Source organism: Bubalus kerabau, chromosome 4 (assembly GCF_029407905.1).
Source record: "Bubalus kerabau isolate K-KA32 ecotype Philippines breed swamp buffalo chromosome 4, PCC_UOA_SB_1v2, whole genome shotgun sequence".
In the NCBI taxonomy this organism is placed as follows: domain Eukaryota; kingdom Metazoa; phylum Chordata; class Mammalia; order Artiodactyla; family Bovidae; genus Bubalus; species Bubalus kerabau.
In genome coordinates this window covers 111,810,416-111,830,170 of record NC_073627.1, presented here as the reverse complement: position 1 = coordinate 111,830,170, position 19,755 = coordinate 111,810,416, and the positions used below count along the sequence as shown (strand labels likewise).

Here is a 19,755-nt window from a genome sequence, read left to right as displayed (position 1 = left end):
TTTGATATTATTCTTTAAAATAATAAACTTAGGGTATAAACTACCACCTTTTTGAGAACTTTAAAAAAATTTCAATGAGAATATTTCCAGGTTGAAACTTTTCTATACATTTAACACAGTTTGGAAATAAAAAATACTGCCCTGGATTGCAATGATCATTACCACATGTCAATTGGAATGAAATTATTAGAAGCTTAAAAAAGAAAAGAAGGATGGCAATTTCAAACAACTATTAATACTTCTGAAGACAGCTTTAAATCAGCTGCTGCTGCTGCTGCTGCTAAGTCGCTTCAGTCGTGTCCGACTCTGTGCGACCCAAGAGACGGCAGCCCATCAGGCTCCGCCATCCCTAGAATTCTCCAGGCAAGAACACTGGAGTGGGTTGCCATTTCCTTCTCCAATGCATGAAAGTGAAAAGTGAAAGGGAAGTCGCTCAGTCGTGTCCGACTCTTAGCGACCCCATGGACTGCAGCCCACCAGACTTCTCCATCCATGGGATTTTCCAGGCAAGAGTACTGGAGTGGGGTGCCATTGCCTTCTCTGAAAACCAGCTGATAAATGCTTTCAAATTTTAACTTTTACTTAACTTGGACACAGTAATCAAATCATCATTGTTTCTGAAGAAAAGAACTAATTCAGCCACTAGAATAATATCCAAAGACCAGTCTAAAAGATATTTGACTTTAATATTTAACATGGAATATCAGGATGTTTTTATTTTTTTTTGAACAAACTTAAAATATAAAACGGTTCTAGAAGGCATACACATAGATTTAAGAGTCTTGGTATATAAAGCATTTTATACAAATACAAATACACTGATTAAGAAGTTGTTTATTAACACAGTTTTAAGAGCCTATAAATTGAAGCACAGAACTACTTAAGCTACTTTCTGTACTTATAAATAAATAATACCTTTATTATTTATAAGGAAATAAACAAAGGAGATAATACCTTTATTTCCTTTACAATAGATTATAATATATTATAAATAATAATTATAATAAAATATTTATATTATATTTATAATTTTATTTTTTTTTATTTTTTTTTCTGAGCCCCTTCTCCCCTCCTATATTTATAATTTTAATAATATTTATAATATAATAAATATTATATTGATCAATATTTATTATAGAAATATAAATATAATTTATTACAATCTATTATAATATTATAATAAATCTATTATAATAGATTTATTGATAGATTTATTAACTGAGTATTTCCAAATTACTAAAATGTAGTAAGATTTTACTATAAGAGATGAGATACTACCTTTTACAATACAAAGAACTGTTAACTATTAAGACCACTATGCTCCTTTTAAATAGTAACAATAGCTCTCAAAAAGTATTTACATTCTTATATGACATAAAGAGGAAACATTATATAGAAAATTTTCCCACTTTTACATTTAATTCTCTCATACCTGAGGTAGAAACTGGCAAAGATTGCCCACTTGAATATTTAAGGCTGCAACTTGCTCTTCTACTGCTTTTGGGCTTGTAGATTTTTTGTTGATGAACCAAGAGGACTGATTTTTTGCCACATCAATCTCGCGAGTGATTACAAGATTTCCAGAAGTCCTGAACCTATTTAAAAATTAAAAATCTTTATACTCAAAATACATACATTATTTTCTCTTGCACCAAAGGTTTCCACATAGGATTATTATTATAATTTTTATTTCTTTTAACATTATAGCCCCTCCAAAGAAGGAAAGCCTGGCATTTTATTAGTGGTAATACATAACTGACCACAAATAAGTTACTTCTTTCAACATCTGAAATTTAAACCGTTAAAATAAAATTAAAACACACTGATATTAACTCCCAAACACTGCCTGAGGATTCACATATCTGGAGTTATTCATCCTTTAATCATTATGCTATTCTCTAATCACATGTGCTCACTGAAATTCAAACTGGGTTGATATATGACAGCATAAAGAGCCCAACCTTGAAACTCTCTCTACTTGGAAAATGTACAAATGAAAACCAACTACTGTGTATGTATTTCCAGATATCAAGTGGAAATGCATACAGGTGGCCCACGGCTTCCTCATCTTATACTCCACCACTCTGAATTCAAAAGAAACTGTATCGCATGACTATAAAAGAACACTGAACAAAAGAAAATTCATCTGAAAGATGGGTATTTATTTTTTGCTTTTAGAAGCACTACTGTGCCACACCTCCTACCTATTCATCCATCTTCTTCACTGGCAGTCAGCAGCATGAGGCATAAAGATAACTTATTGATATCCAATGGCAAAATGACAATGTAAATATGGTATATATCTAGATTATACTGTAATCAGAACACTCCAAACCGTAAGATTTTAGGATGTTAAACAAGGTATTCTAAACTTTGATTTCCAAGAGCTTAACTAACAAAGTATTTTCTGATTCTCTTACTGAACAACTACTAAAAAAAACTGGTAAAGTATCTTTATAAATGTATTTATAGGTTAGCATGAAAGTAAGGAATTCTGGACAAAATACCAGTGCAGATGGGAAACCAGCAGTGGAAAAAAGAAACTGCCTTTCATTCTGAGGGCATTTGGCCAACCAGGTAATCTGGTGTATTTATTTTTATGATCCCTTGAGAGAGGGGTGTTGAGGACAAAGCCCAGAGTTCTCCAAGGTAGAGTCTTACGGAAACCATCCCAAGGATCGGATCAAGAAGGCAGAGGAGTAGGACATGGGAAACACCTTCTCAGACAAATACATCAAAAACACATCTACATGCAGAATTATTTACAGAGAACATCTACTGAACATTGGAAGAAGACTTCAGACTTTCTAAAGGGCAAGAAAATCTTCATGTAACTAAGTAGGACAAAAGAAGAAAGGAAAAAGAGAGAGAGAGAGACTGGGATGGAACCTGAGTCCCTGGGAGCAAGCTGTGAAAGAGGAAAGGTTTCTGCACATTGCAAAGTTCCCTCACTGGTGGTGAGATCAACTGGGACAAAGGGGTAGCTTTGGAGCCTCAAAGGAAAGTGCAGCAACTGCTTTGCGAGGGCAAAGTGGAAAGACACCTTCAGACAGTAGGTGCCACCTAGCAGACCCCAGCCTGAGACACTCATCTGCTGGGGCAGGTGGAGTGAGGCTTGGGCTTTGGAGGTTAGACCCCAGGCGAGGACCAGGGTTGGCTGTGTAGAGGCAGCCTGAGGTGGGTAGGGTGTGGTGCACCACAACAGAGCGAGTATGGGAAGAAGCCTGGGACTGGTAGAGACGCAAGGCACCACTGTTGGTGGCACATGAGACGAGCGGCAAGACCATCAAAAAACTTCCTTCTCTGAGTTCACGCTATTAGGCAGCAGAGCACCGCCTACACGGGGCGCAGGGATGGGCACGAGCTACCACTGTCATCTTCGACTCCAGAGATGGGCATGGGCTGCTGTTGCTGAGGCTCCTGTGACAGGTGGCTGGTCGTGGCCCCCACTTCCTGGGAGCATCTATGGGCAGCACCTGCACACTGCCTACCAATATCCAGTATACACTGAGCAAAGATATGACAAGCATCCAAACCAAAAGCAGCCCTCACACCAAAAAAATATTAAAGCCATACAAGCTATGCCAGGACGCTCCCACATATTAATAGCCCTCCAAGAGAGGAGAGTAAAAAAGCTGGCTTAAAACACAACATTCAAAAAACTAAAATCATGGCATCCGGTCCCGCCACTTCATGGAATAGACGGGGAAACATGCAAACAGTGACAAACTTTATTTTGGGGGGCTCCAAAATCACTGCAAGTGGTGACTGCAGCCATGAAATTAAAAGATGCTTGCTGCTTAGAAGGAAAGCTATGCCCAACCTAAACAGCATATTAAAAAGCAGATATTACTTTGCCAACAAAGGTCCACCTAGTCAAAGCTATAGTTTTTCCAGTATTGGATGTGAAAGCTGGACTACAAAGAAACCTGAGTGCCAAAGAATTGATGCTTTTGAACTCTGGTGTTGGAAAGATTCTTGAGCATCCCTTGGAATGCAAGGAGATCCAACCAATCCATCCTAAAGGAAATCAGTCCTGAATATTCATTGGAGGGACTGATGCTGAAGCTGAAACTTCAATACTTTGGCCACCTGATGTGAAGAACTGACTCACTAGAAAAGACCCTGATGCTGGGGAAGATTGAAGACAAGAAGAGAAGGGGACGACAGAGGATGAGATGGTTGAATGGCATCATCGACTCAATGGACATGAGTCTGAGTAAACTCGGGAGTTGGTGATAGACAGAGAAGCCTGTCGTGCTGCAGTCCATGGGGTCACAAAGAGTTGGACATGACTGACTGACTGAACTGAACTGAACTGCACCAACAGAAATGCAAACTATTGTAAAAAGGAACTAAAAACTGTAAGGAAGAGTCAAGAAAAATTAGAAAATTCATTTGCTGAGACAAAGGCTGAACTAAAGGCAATGCATAACAGAATGAATGATGCTGAAGAGAGAATAAGTGATCTAGAAGAAAGGAAAATGGAAATAATCTTGTCGAAACAGTCAACAGCTAAAAAAAAAAGCAAGCAAGCAATATGCGACCTATGGAACAATATAAAGAATGCCAATCTACACATAACAGGGATTCCAAAAGGAGAAGCAAGAGAAAAGAGGATTGAAAACGTATTTGAAGAAACTATGGCTAAAAACTTCCTAAACTTAAAGGCGGAAACAGATATCCAGATACAGGAAACACACAGGGTTCTAAACAAGAGGAACCCAAACAGACCTACACCAAGATATATTATTTTTAAAATGGCAAAAGTTAAAGACAGTATTCTTAAGGCAGCAAGAGAAAAACAAAGAGTTAATGACAAGGGAACTCCCATAAGACTATCAGCTGATTTCTATACAGAAATGTTACAGACCAGAAGGAAGTGGCAAAACATATTCAAAGTCTCAAAAGGAAAACTGCAACCTAGAATACTCTACCCAGTAAGGTAACCAATTAGAATAGGAGTGGAGAGAAAAAATTTATCAGACAAGCACAAACTAAAATACAGCGATACTAAACCTATCCTAAAAGAAATATTTAAAGGTCTTCTCTATATAGAAAAGAAGCAAACAGATATAGGTAGGAGGAAATCACAATTGAAAAGGAAACCACTTAAGCCAGTGTACATACAGATTTAAAAAAAAAAAAAACTTATTTGTGAAAGCAACAATAAACATAATGAACAGCAAAAGGATAAACATGAAGATATAAAAAATATAAAATCATAAAATGTGTGGAAGAAGACTAAGAGAATGTAATACTTTTTTTTCTAAGAATGTTTACTTATGTGACTATTAAAGCATGCAGATACAGGAAAGGGTTAACATACTTAAAAAAGAGAGCAACTACAAATTAAAAAACATACAAAAATTTACAAAAACCAAAAAGAAAATGTAAGCATAAGATTTTCATCAAACCAGAGGAAAAAAGAAGAAATATAGTCAACTGGAAAACAAGGTTTAAAATGGCAGTAAATACTTATGTATCAATAATTACCTTAAATGACAGTGAACTGAATACTCCAATCAAAAGACAGAGTAAAAGATAGGATAAAAGAAAAATAAAGCCTCCCACATTAGGACAAAGGACACAGACTGAAAGTGAGGGGATGGAAAAAGGCATTTCATGCAAACAGAAATGACAAGAAGGCAGGAGTCACAATACTCATATCAAACAAAATAGACTTTAACAAAGGCCATAAAAAAAGATGGAAAAGGACACCATATGATGATAAAAGGACCAATACAAGAAGAGGATTTTACACTCGTTAACATATATACACCCAATATAGGAGCACCCAAATATATAAGACACATACTAACACGACACAAAGGCAGAAACTGATAGGGACACAACAGGAAGAGACTTTAATACCTCATTCACATCAGGGGACACATCCTCTAGAAAGAAAACCAATAAGGCAACAGAGATCTCATATGATGCAATAAAACAGATTCAAGTGATATTTTCAGGACACTGTATGCAAAAAAACCCAGGATACACATTCTTTTCAACTGCACATGAAACATTCTTTCAGTTCAGTTCAGTCGCTCAGTTGTGTCCAACTCTTTGCAACCCCATGAACCGCAGCACGCCAGGCCTTCCTGTCCATCACCAACTCCCAGAGTTTACCCAAACTTATGTCCATTTACAGAGAAGGCAATGGCACCCCACTCCAGCACTCTTGCCTGGAAAATCCCATGGATGGAGGAGCCTGGTAGGCTGTAGTCCATGGGGTTGCTAAGAGTCAGACACGACTGAGCGACTTCCCTTTCACTTTTCACTTTCATGCATTGGAGAAGGAAATGGCAACCCACTCCAGTGTTCTTGCCTGGAGAATCCCAAGGACGGGGGAGCCTGGTGGGCTGCCGTCTATGGGGTCGCACAGTGTAAGACACGACTGAAGTGACAGCAGCAGCAGCAGCATGTTCATTGAGTCAGTGATGCCATCTAACTATCTCATCTTCTGTCGTCCCCTTCTCCTCCTGCCTTCAATCTTTCCCAACATCAGGGTCTTTTCAAATGAGTTAGCTCTTCACATCAGATGGCCAAAATATTGGAGTTTCAGCTTCAACATCAGTCCTTTCAATGAACACCCAGGACTGATTTCCTTTAGGATGGACTGGTTAGGACTAACCAAATACTAGGGCACAAAAGTAACCCCAACAAATTTAAGAGTATAGAAATTATTTCAAGGATCTTCTCTAACCACAAAGGCATGAAACAAGAAATTAACCACAGGAAAAGAAATGAGAAAAAAACAATTACATGGAGACTAAACAACATGTTACTAAAAAAACCAATGGATCAAAGTGAAAGTCACATCAGACTCTTTGCAACCCCACAGACTATACGGTCCATAGAACCCACAGACTATATGGTCCATAGAATTCTCCAGCCCAGAATACTGGAGTGTGTAGCCTTTCCCCTCTCCAGGGAATTTGCCTAACCCAGGGATCGAACCCAGGTCTTCCATATTGCAGGTGGATTCTTTACCGGCTGAGCCACAAGGGAAGCCCAAGAATACTGGAGTGTGTAGCCTATCCCTTCTCCAGCAGATCTTCCTGACCCAAGAATTGAACCAGGGTCTACTGCATTGCTGCCAGATTCTTTACCAACTGAGCTATGAGGGAATGAGGAAATCAAAAAGGAAATAGAAAGACTAAACAAAACTGACAAGCCGTTGGCCACACTCACCAAGAAAGGATAGAGAACCCAAGTAAATAAAGTAAGAAACAAAAAAGAAGTCTCAACTGATACCACAGAAATACAAAACACTGTAAGAGAATACTATGAACATTTATATGCTAGTAAATTCAACAACCCAAAAAAAATGGATAAGTTTTTAGAAACATACAGTCCACCAAAATTCAATCAAGAAACTGATAATTTGAACAGACAATCATTATAAGTGAAATAGAATCTGTAAATAAATAGAAGAAAAACACTCCCTACAAACACAAGTGCAGGACCTGATGGCTTCACCGGTTAATTCTACCAAACATACAAAGAAAAACTTAAACCCATCCTTCTCAAACTCTTCCATAAGAATGAAGAGGAAGGAACACCCCCAAATACATTCTATGGAGCCACCATCACTGTGATACCAAAGCCAAAGGCACCACCCAGAAAAGAAAATTACAAGCCTCTATCTTTGATGAATATAGATGTAAAAATTCTCAACAAGGTATTAATAAACCAAATATAACAACACATAAAATAAAAAGTCATACACCATGACCAAGCTGGATTCATCCTAGGGTCACAAGAAGGAGTCAACATATGCAAACCAATTAATGTGATATGCCACATTAACACCACACAAAAACCATATTACCATCTCAATAGATGCAGAAAAAGCATTTGACAAAATTCAATATCGATTCATGATAAAACTCTTACCAAAGTGGTACAAAGGGAACATGTGTGTTAGTTGCTCAGTCATGTCCAACTCTGCAACTCCATGGACTGTTGTTCACTAGGCTCCTCTGTCCATGGAATTCTCCAAGCAAGAATACTGGAGTGGGTTGCCATTGCCTTCTCCAGGGGGCCTTCCCAACCTCAGGGTGGACCCAGGTCTACTGCACCGCAGGCAAATTCTTTATCATCTGAATCACCTGGGAAGCCCAGAGGGAACATATCTCAACATAATAAAAGCCATTTATGACAAACCCACCCCCAATATAACACTCAAAGGCAAAAAAATGAAAGTCTTCTTGTTAACATCTGAAACAAGACAAGGACAAGGATGCCCACTCTTATCTCTGACAGTATTAGAAGTCCTAGCCAACAAACAAAATGCAAAACTCTACTCAGCTATCCTTGCTTAAATGGGATACAAAAGATATTAAAAAAATGAAATAAATTAAAAAAAAAAAACAAGAAAATATTTAAAGAGAAAGCTGCTAACTATATTCATTAATGACAAACAGATTTTAAGGCAGAAAGCCTCAAAAGATGTAGAATTCAGTATATAACAATAGAGTTCAATATTGTCCTATAAATATATAAAGGAAAGATGGACAGAACAAAGGTAATTAATAAATCTACATAAAGAAAGGGATAGTGTAATATGCTTTTCTCAGTAATAGTAAAAATAACTAGTAATCTTGCACTAATGGACAAATAAACAGTGCACACACAACAGCAGAATACTCATTCTTTCAACCAAACAGGTAACAATTACAAGGGCTCAGTATGTAAGCCTCAACAAATTTCAAAGGATTGGGAACATAAAGATCACCTTATCTATTTTTTACCACACTACTATCAAGGTGATGATCAATACTGAAATATAATAGGAAGATCACATTAGAATTTGAAACAGCTTTTAATTTGAGCTCAAAAACAAAAAGAAAACATTCACAACTGAAAAGTAGAAAAATACTATACCAAAATTTGGGAGATGGAACTAAAGCAGTACTGATAGGCAGATTTTTACCCTTCACTATTTACATTAGGGAAAAAACAAGACTGAAAATGAGTACAATATCCATTTCAGGAAATGAGAAGAACAAAAGAAACCAAAAGTTTAAAGAACAATTAGTAAAGGGAAGAGTAAACATGAATGAAATATAAAACCATGACGTAAGACAGAAACAACAATGCAAAAAGTTAAACTCATTAAAAAAAGATGAATATAACTGACAAATCAATTTTTTTCCAAATCATGAAAAAAAACGAATGAAAGAGGGGAATACAACTACAGGAGATACTTAAATAATATATTTTACATATGAGAAGTCATAATACAAACATAATAAAGTTACATAACATTATTTAGCCAAATAAAATTAAAAGCTAAGATGAAAATATTTTTTAGAAAACTATAAATTACCATGATGACTCAAGAATAGAAAAACTAAATAATTCATTACCATTAATTAAATCAATAGGCCCAGATGATTTTATCAGTAACTTTAATCAAATATCCAATCAACTAATATTTCACAAGCAAAATACAGATGTTAGAGAAGCAAGTCTATCAATGCAAACTATGACTATGTTGAACTTATTCTAAGAATGCAAAATAGACTGAACATTAGGAAATTAACTGAATTTACCAATTAAAATAATATGATCAATTCAATACATGCTGATAAAATTCACTTGCTAGTTATAATTAAAAGAACATGAAATCAGAAACAAGGAATACCTCTAAACAAGTAAATCATATCTTTCAAAATCCTACAAGTATCTCATTTCACTCCAGCCACACTACCATTTTTCTGTTCCTCAGCAACAACAAATTTAATTTTGCCAGAGATCCTCGCACAAACTATTCCATCTGCCTGGAGTACTCTACTCCCAGTTATTACGGTTCTCATTCAGTTCTCACTTCCCAACAGGCCCTTCCTGAACATACAATAGGAATAAAACACCACTTCCCCCAAACCCTGCCAAGGCCTACAATGAACTAAATCTGAGGAAAGTTCTTTGTCTTTATTTTGCTCCACCTGTCAGAAGCACTGGACAGGTCAACAGCACTGGATGACTCCTCGACTGCTTTCCAGGTACCGCATTCTCCTCTCACTAGCATTCTTCCCAGGTTCCTTTCCCCATGTTCAGCCTCTAAATGCAGCAGTACAACAGAATCTAGTTCTTACAGACTTCTTTCCTCCATCTGCATCTTCTCCCTTGGAGATTTCAACCACCCTACCAACAACTCCCTATGTGTATTACCTTTGGCCCAGACTTCTCCTCTAATAAGGGGGAAAAAAAAAAAACCCTAACTGTCCATTCAACATTTCAATTTACATAAAATGAAGACACAAAACTGAATGAGATTTAGCTCATCACAGGCCTTGGCAACATTTTTACCTGAATGTCTATATAAGCATCTCAAACTTTCTCTGTATTTTACTGACCCTTAAAAGCATCTGTTTTTGTTGCTGTTCTTTTCCATCTTAACATTTCTGAAACTAGGTTGCATATTTCAAACTGTTTCATAGTTTAACTGGAAGTTGCATTTTACAATGGTGGCATCTTAATTCGACGAAATATGGTTTACTTCAAAATGACCTTCTGATCTTACCCTAAAACCTCCAGATGCAGGTTTCGTTACCTCAGTTAAGAGAAACTCCACTCTTAAGGATGCCAGATACATATATTGGTATACTTCTTCTTCGATGCCCCTCTCTCTTTCATATTCTGTATTCAATTTGTGAGCAAATTTTAGACTATTTTACTTTCTCTTAGAATTATTACATTAAAGCTTCACTGATTTCCTTGCTTTTGCCTGTTTTCTTATAGTCTATTTTTCACAGAGCAACCTAAATGATCTGATTAAAATTTAAGCTATTAAATTATGTCACCTCTCTGCTCATATTCTGATGGCTTCACAGCTTATTCAAAACAATTCCTTACATTAGTCTACAAAGCCTAATGAGCTGGCTCCCTTATATTTTCAGAACTTATCTTTTACTCCTCCTATTTAACAAAATCCAGTGACACTACGTACCACTTCGGGGTCTTAGCATTTACAGATTCCTCTACCTGAAATGCAGTACTTGGGTGCCATCCCAAAAACGACACAATGATCTCTGTTCATTTACAAGGCAAACCATTCAACATCAGAGTAACTAAGTCAATGTCCAAACCACTAATGCCAAAAAAGCTGAATGGTTCTACAAAGACATACAAGACCTTCTAGTAGTAACACCAAAAGAAAACAAAGGTCCTTTTCATCACAGGGGTGTGGAATGCAAAAGTAGGAAGTCAAGAGATAACTGGAGTAAATGTATGGCAAAAACCACCACAATGTTGTAAAGTAATTAGCCTCCAATTAAAATAAATTAATTAATTTTTTTAAAAAAGAGAGAGATACCTGGAGTAACAGGCAAGACTGGCATTAAGACTACAAAATGAAGCAGGGCAAAGGCTTACAGAGTTTTGCCAAGAGAATGCACTGGTCATAGCAAACACCTCCTTCCAACAACACAAGAGATGATGCTACACGTGGACATCACTGGATGGTCAATACTGAAATCAGACTTTGCAACCAAAGATGGAGAAGTTCTATACAGTCAGCAAAAACAAGACTGGGAAGCTTGACTGTGGCTCAGATCATGAGCTCCTTATTGCAAAATTGAGACTTAAATTGAAGAAAGTAGGGAAAACGACTAGGACATTCAGGTACTGCTGCTAAGCTGCTAAGTCGCCTCAGTCGTGTCCGACTCTGTGTGACCCCATAGACGGCAGCCCACCAGGCTCCCCCGTCCCTGGGATTCCCCACGCAAGAACACTTGGAGTGGGTTGCCATTTCCTTTTCCAATGAATGAAAGTAAAAAGTGAAAGTGAAGTCGCTCAGTCGTGTCTGACTCTTTGCAACCCCATGGACTGCAGCCTACCAGGCTCCTTTGTCCATGGGATTTTCCAGGCAAGACTACTGCAGTGGGGTGCCATTGCCTTCTCCGCATTCAGGTACACCTACATCAAATCCCTTATGTTTATACAGTGGAGGTGACGAATGGATTCAAGGGACTAGATCTGACAGACAGTGCCTTAAGAACTATAGACATATATTCGTAATATTATACAGGAGGCAGTGACCAAAACCATCCCCAAGAAAAAGAAAAAGGTAAAATGGTTGTCTGAGGAGGCCTTACAAATAGCTGAAAAAAGAAGAGAAGCAAAAAGTAAAGGAGAAAAGGAAAGATACACCCATCTGAATGCAGAGTTCCAAAGAATAGCACAGAGAGATAAGAAAGCCTTCCTCAGTGATCAATGCAAAGAAACAGAAGATAACAACAGAAGGGGAAAGACCAGAGATCTCTTCAAGAAAATTATACATACACCAAGGGAACATTTCATGGAAAGATGAGTACAATAAAGGACAGAAATGGTATAGATCTAACAGAAGCAGAAGATATTAAGAAGAAGTGACAAGAAAACACAGAAAAACTAAAGGTCTCAATGACACAGATAACCATGACAGTGTGATCATTCATGTAGATAGAGCCAGACATACTAGAGTGTGAAGTCAAGTGGGACTTTGGAAGCATTACTAAGAAAAGGCTAGTAAAGTGATGGAATTCCAGCTGAGCTATTTCAAATTCTAAAAGATGATGCTGTTAAAGTGCTGCACTCGATATGCCAGCAAATTTGGAAAACTCAGCAGTGGCCCCAGGACTGGAAAAGGTCAGTTTTCATTCCAATCTCAATGAAGGGCAATTCCAAAGAATGTTCAAACTACCATACAGCTGCACTTATTTCATATGCTAGTAAGGTAATGCTCAAAATCCTTCAAGCTAGGCTTCAACAGTATGTGAACCAAGAACTTTCAGATGTAAAACCTGGATTTAGAAAAGGCAGAAGAACCAGAGATCAAATTGCCAATATCTGCTGGATCATACAAAAAAGAAGGGAATTCCAGAAAAACATCTACTTCTGCTTCACTGACTACACTACAGCCTTTGACTGTATGGATCACAACAAACTGTGGAAAATTCTTAAAGAGATGGGAATACCAGACCACCTTACCTGCCTCCTGAGAAATCTGTATGCAGGTCACGAAGCAACAGTCAGAACCGGATATGGAACAACGGACTGGTTGTTCAAAACTGGGAGGAGTAGGTTAAGGCTATATATGCGCAGGCAGCTGTGACGGGTGCGCCATAGAGCGGCCGAGAGGAGCCACCCCACGTCCGAGGTCAGGGACAGAATCCGGGAGGACCCCATGCCCGAAGGGTGGCGGCCAAGAGGAGTTACCCCACGTCCGAGGTCAGGGGCAGCGGCCGAGAGTACCAGACTGCGACAGCGCAGGAATGGCGGAGAGGAGCTACCCTGCGTCCGAGGTCAGCGGGGGCGGCCGAGAGGAGATACCCAGCGTCCGAGGTCAGGGATGGTGACAAGAGGAGCTACCCCACGCCCCCACGCCCGAGAACAGGGGATGGCGGCCGGGAGGAGCAACCCACGCCCGAGGCCAGGGGCGCGACGAGAGGCGATACCCCACACCCCAAGCCCGAGGCCAGGGGCGACGGGCGGGAGGAGCTACCCCACGCCCCTAAGCCCGAGGCCAAGAGCGGCGGCGGGGAGGAGCAACCGCACAACCGAGGCCAGGGCGGTGGCCGGGAGGTCCAACCCCACGTCCAGGGAGCCGTGGCTGCGCGGGCGCAGGAGGGCCTAGAGGAGGTATCCCACATTGAAGGTCAGGAAGGGCGGCGGTGAGGAGATACCCCTCGTCCAAGGTAAGGAGCAATGGCTGCGCTTTGCTGGAGCAGGCATGAAGAGATACCCCACGCCCAAGGTAAGAGAAACCCAAGTAAGATGGTAGGTGTTGCAAGAGGGCATCAGAGGGCAAACACACTGAAACCATACTCACAGAAAACTAGTCAATCTACAGCCTTGTCTAACTCAATGAAACTAAGCCATGCCAGTGAGGCAACCCAAGACGGGCGGGTCATGGTGGAGAGATTTGACAGAATGTGGTCCACTGGAGAAGGGAATGGCAAACCACTTCAGTATTCTCGCCTTGAGAACACCATGAACAGTATGAAAAGGCAAAATGATAGGATACTGAAAGAGAAACTCCCCAGGTCAGTAGGTGCCCAATATGCTACTGGAGATCAGTGGAGAAATAACTCCAGAAATGAAGGGATGGAGCCAAAGCAAAAAGAATACCCAACTGTGGATGTGACTGGTGATAGAAGCAAGGTCCGATGCTGTAAAGAGCAATATTGTATAGGAACCTGGAATGTCAGGTCCATGAATCAAGGCAAATTGGAAGTGGTCAAATAAGAGATGGCAAGAGTGAATGTCGACATTCTAGGAATCAGCAAACTGAAATGGACTGGAATGGGTGAATTTAACTCAGATGACCATTATATCTACTACTGCGGGCAGGAATCCCTCAGAAGAAATGGAGTGGCCATCATGGTCAACAAAAGAGTCTGAAATGCAGTACTTGGATGCAATCTCAAAAATGACAGAATGATCTCTGTTCGTTTCCAAGGCAAACCATTCAATATCACAGTAATCCAAGTCTATGCCCCAACCAGTAACGCTGAAGAAGCTGAAGTTGAACGGTTCTATGAAGACCTACAAGACCTTTTAGAACTAACACCCAAAAAAGATGTCCTTTTCATTATAGGGGACTGGAATGCAAAAGCAGGAAGTCAAGAAACACCTGGAGTAACAGGCAAATTTGGCCTTGGAATACGGAATGAAGAAGGGCAAAGACTAATAGAGTTTTGCCAAGAAAATGCACTGGTCATAACAAACACCCTCTTCCAACAACACAAGAGAAGACTCTACACATGGACATCACCAGATGGTCAACACCAAAATCAGATTGATTATATTCTTTGCAGCCAAAGATGGAGAAGCTCTATACAGTCAGCAAAAACAAGACCAGGAGCTGTCTGTGGCTCAGACCATGAACTCCTTATTGCCAAATTCAGACTTAAATTGCAGAAAGTAGGGAAAACCACTAGACCATTCAGGTATGACCTAAATCAAATCCTTTATGATTATACAGTGGAAGTGAGAAATAGATTTAAGGGCCTAGATCTGATAGATAGAGTGCCTGATGAACTATGGAATGAGGTTCATGACACTGTACAGGAGACAGGGACCAAGACCATTCCCATGGAAAAGAAATGCAAAAAAGCAAAATGGCTGTCTGGGGAGGCCTTACAAATAGCTGTGAAAAGAAGAGAAGCGAAACGCAAAGGAGAAAAGGAAAGATATAAACATCTGAATGCAGAGTTCCAAAGAATAGCAAGAAGAGATAAGAAAGCCTTCTTCAGCGATCAATGCAAAGAAATAGAGGAAAACAACAGAATGGGAAAGACTAGGGATCTCTTCAAGAAAATCCGAGATACCAAAGGAACATTTCATGCAAAGATGAGCTCAATAAAGGACAGAAATGGTATGGACCTAACAGAAGCAGAAGATATTAAGAAGAGATGGCAAGAATACACGGAAGAACTGTACAAAAAAGATCTTCACGGCCCAGATAATCACAATGGTGTGATCACTGACCTAGAGCCAGACATCCTGGAATGTGAAGTCCAGTGGGCCTTAGAAAGCATCACTACGAACAAAGCTAGTGGAGGTCATGGAATTCCAGTTGAACTATTCCAAATCCTGAAAGATGATGCTATCAAAGTGCTGCACTCAATATGCCAGCAAATTTGGAAAACTCAGCAGTGGCCACGGGACTGGAAAAGGTCAGTTTTCATTCCAATCCCAAAGAAAGGCAATTCCAAAGAATGCTCAAACTACCGCACAATTGCACTCATCTCACACGCTAGTAAAGTAATGCTCAAAATTCTCCAAGCCAGGCTTCAGCAATATGTGAACCGTGAACTTCCTGATGTTCAAGCTGGTTTTAGAAAAGGCAGAAGAACCAGAGACCAAATTGCCAACATCCGCTGGATCATGGAAAAAGCAAGAGAGTTCCAGAAAAGCATCTATTTCTGCTTTATTGACTATGCCAAAGCCTTTGACTGTGTGGAGCACAATAAACTGTGGAAAATTCTGAAAGAGATGGGAATACCAGACCACCTGATCTGCCTCTTGAGAAATTTGTATGCAGATCAGGAAGCAACGGTTAGAACTGGACATGGAACAACAGACTGGTTCCAAATAGGAAAAGGAGTACATCAAGGCTGTATATTGTCACCCTGTTTATTTAACTTATATGCAGAGTACATCATGAGAAACGCTGGAGTGGAAGAAACACAAGCTGGAATCAAGACTGCCGGGAGAAATATCAATCACCTCAGATATGCAGATGACACCACCCTTATGGCAGAAAGTGAAGAGGAACTCAAAAGCCTCTTGATGAAAGTGAAAGTGGAGAGTGAAAAAGTTGGCTTAAAGCTCAACATTCAGAAAACGAAGATCATGGCATCCGGTCCCACCACTTCATGGGAAATAGATGGGGAAACAGTGGAAACAGTGTTAGGCTTTAGTTTCCTGGGCTCCAAAATCACCGTAGATGGTGACTGCAGCCATGAAATTAAAAGATGCTTACTCCTTGGAAGGAAAGTTATGACCAACCTAGATAGCATATTCAAAAGCAGAGACATTACTTTGCCAACAAAGGTCCATCTAGTCAAGGCTATGGTTTTTCCTGTAGTCATGTATGGATATGAGAGTTGGACTGTGAAGAAGGCTGAGCGCCAAAGAATTGATGCTTTTGAACTGTGGTGTTGGAGAAGACTCTTGAGAGTCCCTTGGACTACAAGGAGATCCATTCTGAAGGAGATCGGCCCTGGGATTTCTTTGGAAGGAATGATGCTAAAGCTGAAACTCCAGTACTTTGGCCACCTCATGCGAAGAGTTGACTCATTGGAAAAGACTCTGATGCTGGGAGGGATTGGGGGCAGGAGGAGAATGGGACGACAGAGGATGAGATGGCTGGATGGCATCGCTGACTCAATGGACGTGAGTCTCAGTGAACTCCAGGAGTTGGTGATGGACAGGGAGGCCTGGCGTGCTGCGATTCATGGGGTTGCAAAGAGTCGGACACGACTGAGCGACTGATTTGATCTGATCTGATCTGAAGGCTATATATTGTTACCTTGCTTATTTAACTTACATACAGAGTATATCAAGCAAAATGCTGGGCTGGATGAAGCACAAGCTGGAATTAAGAAGGCCGGGAGAAATATCAATAACCTCAGATATGCAGATGACACCACCCTTACGGTAGAAAGTAAGGAGAAACTAAAGAGCCCTTGATGAAAGTGAAAGAGGACAGTGAAAAAGCTGTCTTAAAACTCAACATTCAAAAAACTAAGATCACGGCATCTGGTCCGTTACTTCATGGGAAACAGATAGGGAAACAATGGAAATAGTGACAGACTTTATTTTCTTGGGCTAAAAACAATCACTGCAAGTGGTGACTGCAGCCATGAAATTAAAAGATGGTTGCTCCTTGGAAGAAAAGCTATGACCAACCTAGACAGTATTAAAAAGCAGAGACATCACTTTGCCAACAAAGATACACAGAGTCAAAGCTATGGTTTTTCTGGTAGTCATGGATATGGATATGAGAGTTGGACCATAAAGAAGGCTGACTGCTAAAGAATTGATGCTATGGTCTGTGGTGTTGGAGAACACTCTTGAGAGTCCCTTGGACAGCAAGGAGATCCAACCAGTCCATCCTAAAGGAAATCAGTCCTGAATATTCACTGGAAGGACTGATCCTGAAGCTGAAGCTCCAATACTTTGGGCACCAGATGTGAAGAGCCAACTCATTACGAAAGACCCTGATGCTGGGAAAAACTGAAGTCAGGAGGAGAAGGGGATGACAGAGGACGAGATGTTTGGATGGCATCACTGACTCAATGGACATAAGTCTGAGCAAGCTCCAGGAGGTGGTGAAGGACAGGGAAGCCTGGTGTGCTGCAGTACACAGGATCACAAAGAGTTGGACATGACTGAGCGACTGAACAACAACAACAATATATTCCATGATGGCAGAATGCTGTTCCTCCCAAAAAAGAATGCTGTATCTATCCCTCAATGTACTAAAACATATTTGAAAAATGACTGCATAAATGCATTTCAGAGACCATTTATTCTACCCACCATTCCCTTCAATGAATATATGACCAGTTATTGCCTCCATTCAACAGCAATGACAGTTTTGACGACTTATATCAGCCATTTTGGGCTTGGTATTCTCAAAGCCACAAGGACCCTAACTGAACAAAAGAGCACAACATAATCATGTTGAGTATGTAGAAAGGAAATCTTCCCTGTGCTAGACCTGGTAACAGAACTCTGGTTAACAGTCACTGGTTAGATTATTAGAGCAAGTAGCTACTGAACACCAGAACAGTTAACCTCTTCAGATAATAAGAAGACAACAGGGCTTTGATGACTCAGAGTAAAAAGTCAGGAGTGCTTAAGACCTACAGCCATCCTTAATAGACTTCTGAAACTTAAATGTTAATACTCCCTCTGTGTTTTATAAATATACTTGGTTTAGTATACTTTTCAGTTTCAGTATCTAGGAAACCATCATGATCAGTGCTAACCTAGAAGTATCTTTGCAATTACAGTCATATCTCAGATACATTGCAGGTTTGGTTCCAAAACACTGCAATAAAGGAAACATTGCAATAAAGTGTACTGCATCAATTTTTTGGTTTCCCCTTACAAATCAAAGTTATGTTTATACTATACTGTAGTCTACTAAGTGTGCAAAAGCATTACATCTAAAAAAATAACCTACCTTAGTAAAAATATTATATTTCTAAAAAATGCTAACCATCATTTGACAATGCAGGGTTGCCTCAAAACTTTAATTTGTATAAACACATCTGCAAAGCACAATGAAACAAGGTATGCTTGTGTTTTTTAAATGGAGATATAATTCACAAATCATAGAATCCACTATTTTAATGTGTACAATTAATTTTTTTTTTTAAAGATGATAAAATTTATGATTTTAGCCATTTTTAGGTGTCAGTTAAGGGTGTGTATCAACAGGGGTTAAGTACATTCACAAAGTTATGCAACCATCACCATCATCTAATTTCAGAATATTTTTATCACTCAAAAGAAGAGCCCATACCTGTTTAACCAGTCACTCCTCATTCTTTCCTCCACTCAAACCCCAGCTACCACTAATCTCTTTTCTGTCCCATCAATTTACTTATCCTGGACATTTCATAGAAATGGAATCATGCAATATGCAATCTTTTGTGTCTAGTTTCTTCACCAGCCATAATCTTTGCAAGGTTTACCTATGTTACCTGATCTATCAGTACTTCAGTCCTTTGTATGGCTCAATCATGTGTTACAGTATGGATATATCATAATTTGTTTAGCCATTTTTCAGGCAATGGACATCTGAGTTATTTATAATTTTCATCATTAAAATTAGGAAAAAGCTACATTATGCCAGTGAGCAATCATTCTCTAGAACAGTGACTGGACCAAAGAATACTTGTATTTAAACTTTAACAGATACTGCAGAATAGGATATAGTGCCTATACTCCCACAATAGTGCATGACAGAATTCTCTTTTCTGTAACTTCATATGATTGAACTTTATTTTATATTTTTCTAAGCTGAGAGGAAAACAATCTTCATCTTGATTTCCTTTGTAACTAGTGAGATGTAGTCTTTTTTTTATATATACTTGTCATTTATATTACTTTGTATTAAACTTCTTTGCTTATTTCCTTATTAAGTTGTATATAATTTTTACTGATTTAATGAGATATTAAAATCTCAGTCATTTTAAGACATGTACATATTATCTGTGCTGAAAATGTTTCCTCCCATCTGTC

At 39.3% G+C, this 19,755-nt stretch overlaps 1 protein-coding gene across 2 annotated transcripts in view; it reads right to left on the bottom strand.

Moving 5' to 3' along the window:
• SMC5 (structural maintenance of chromosomes 5) overlaps window positions 1-19,755 on the bottom strand; it is a 99,954-nt gene that overhangs the window by 49,331 nt on the left and 30,868 nt on the right. For both annotated transcript variants that reach the window (XM_055578288.1, XM_055578289.1), the window contains exon 4: window positions 1,433-1,595. In XM_055578288.1, the coding sequence (XP_055434263.1) occupies window positions 1,433-1,595 (163 nt within the window). The remainder of the gene's footprint in view (window positions 1-1,432; window positions 1,596-19,755) is intronic.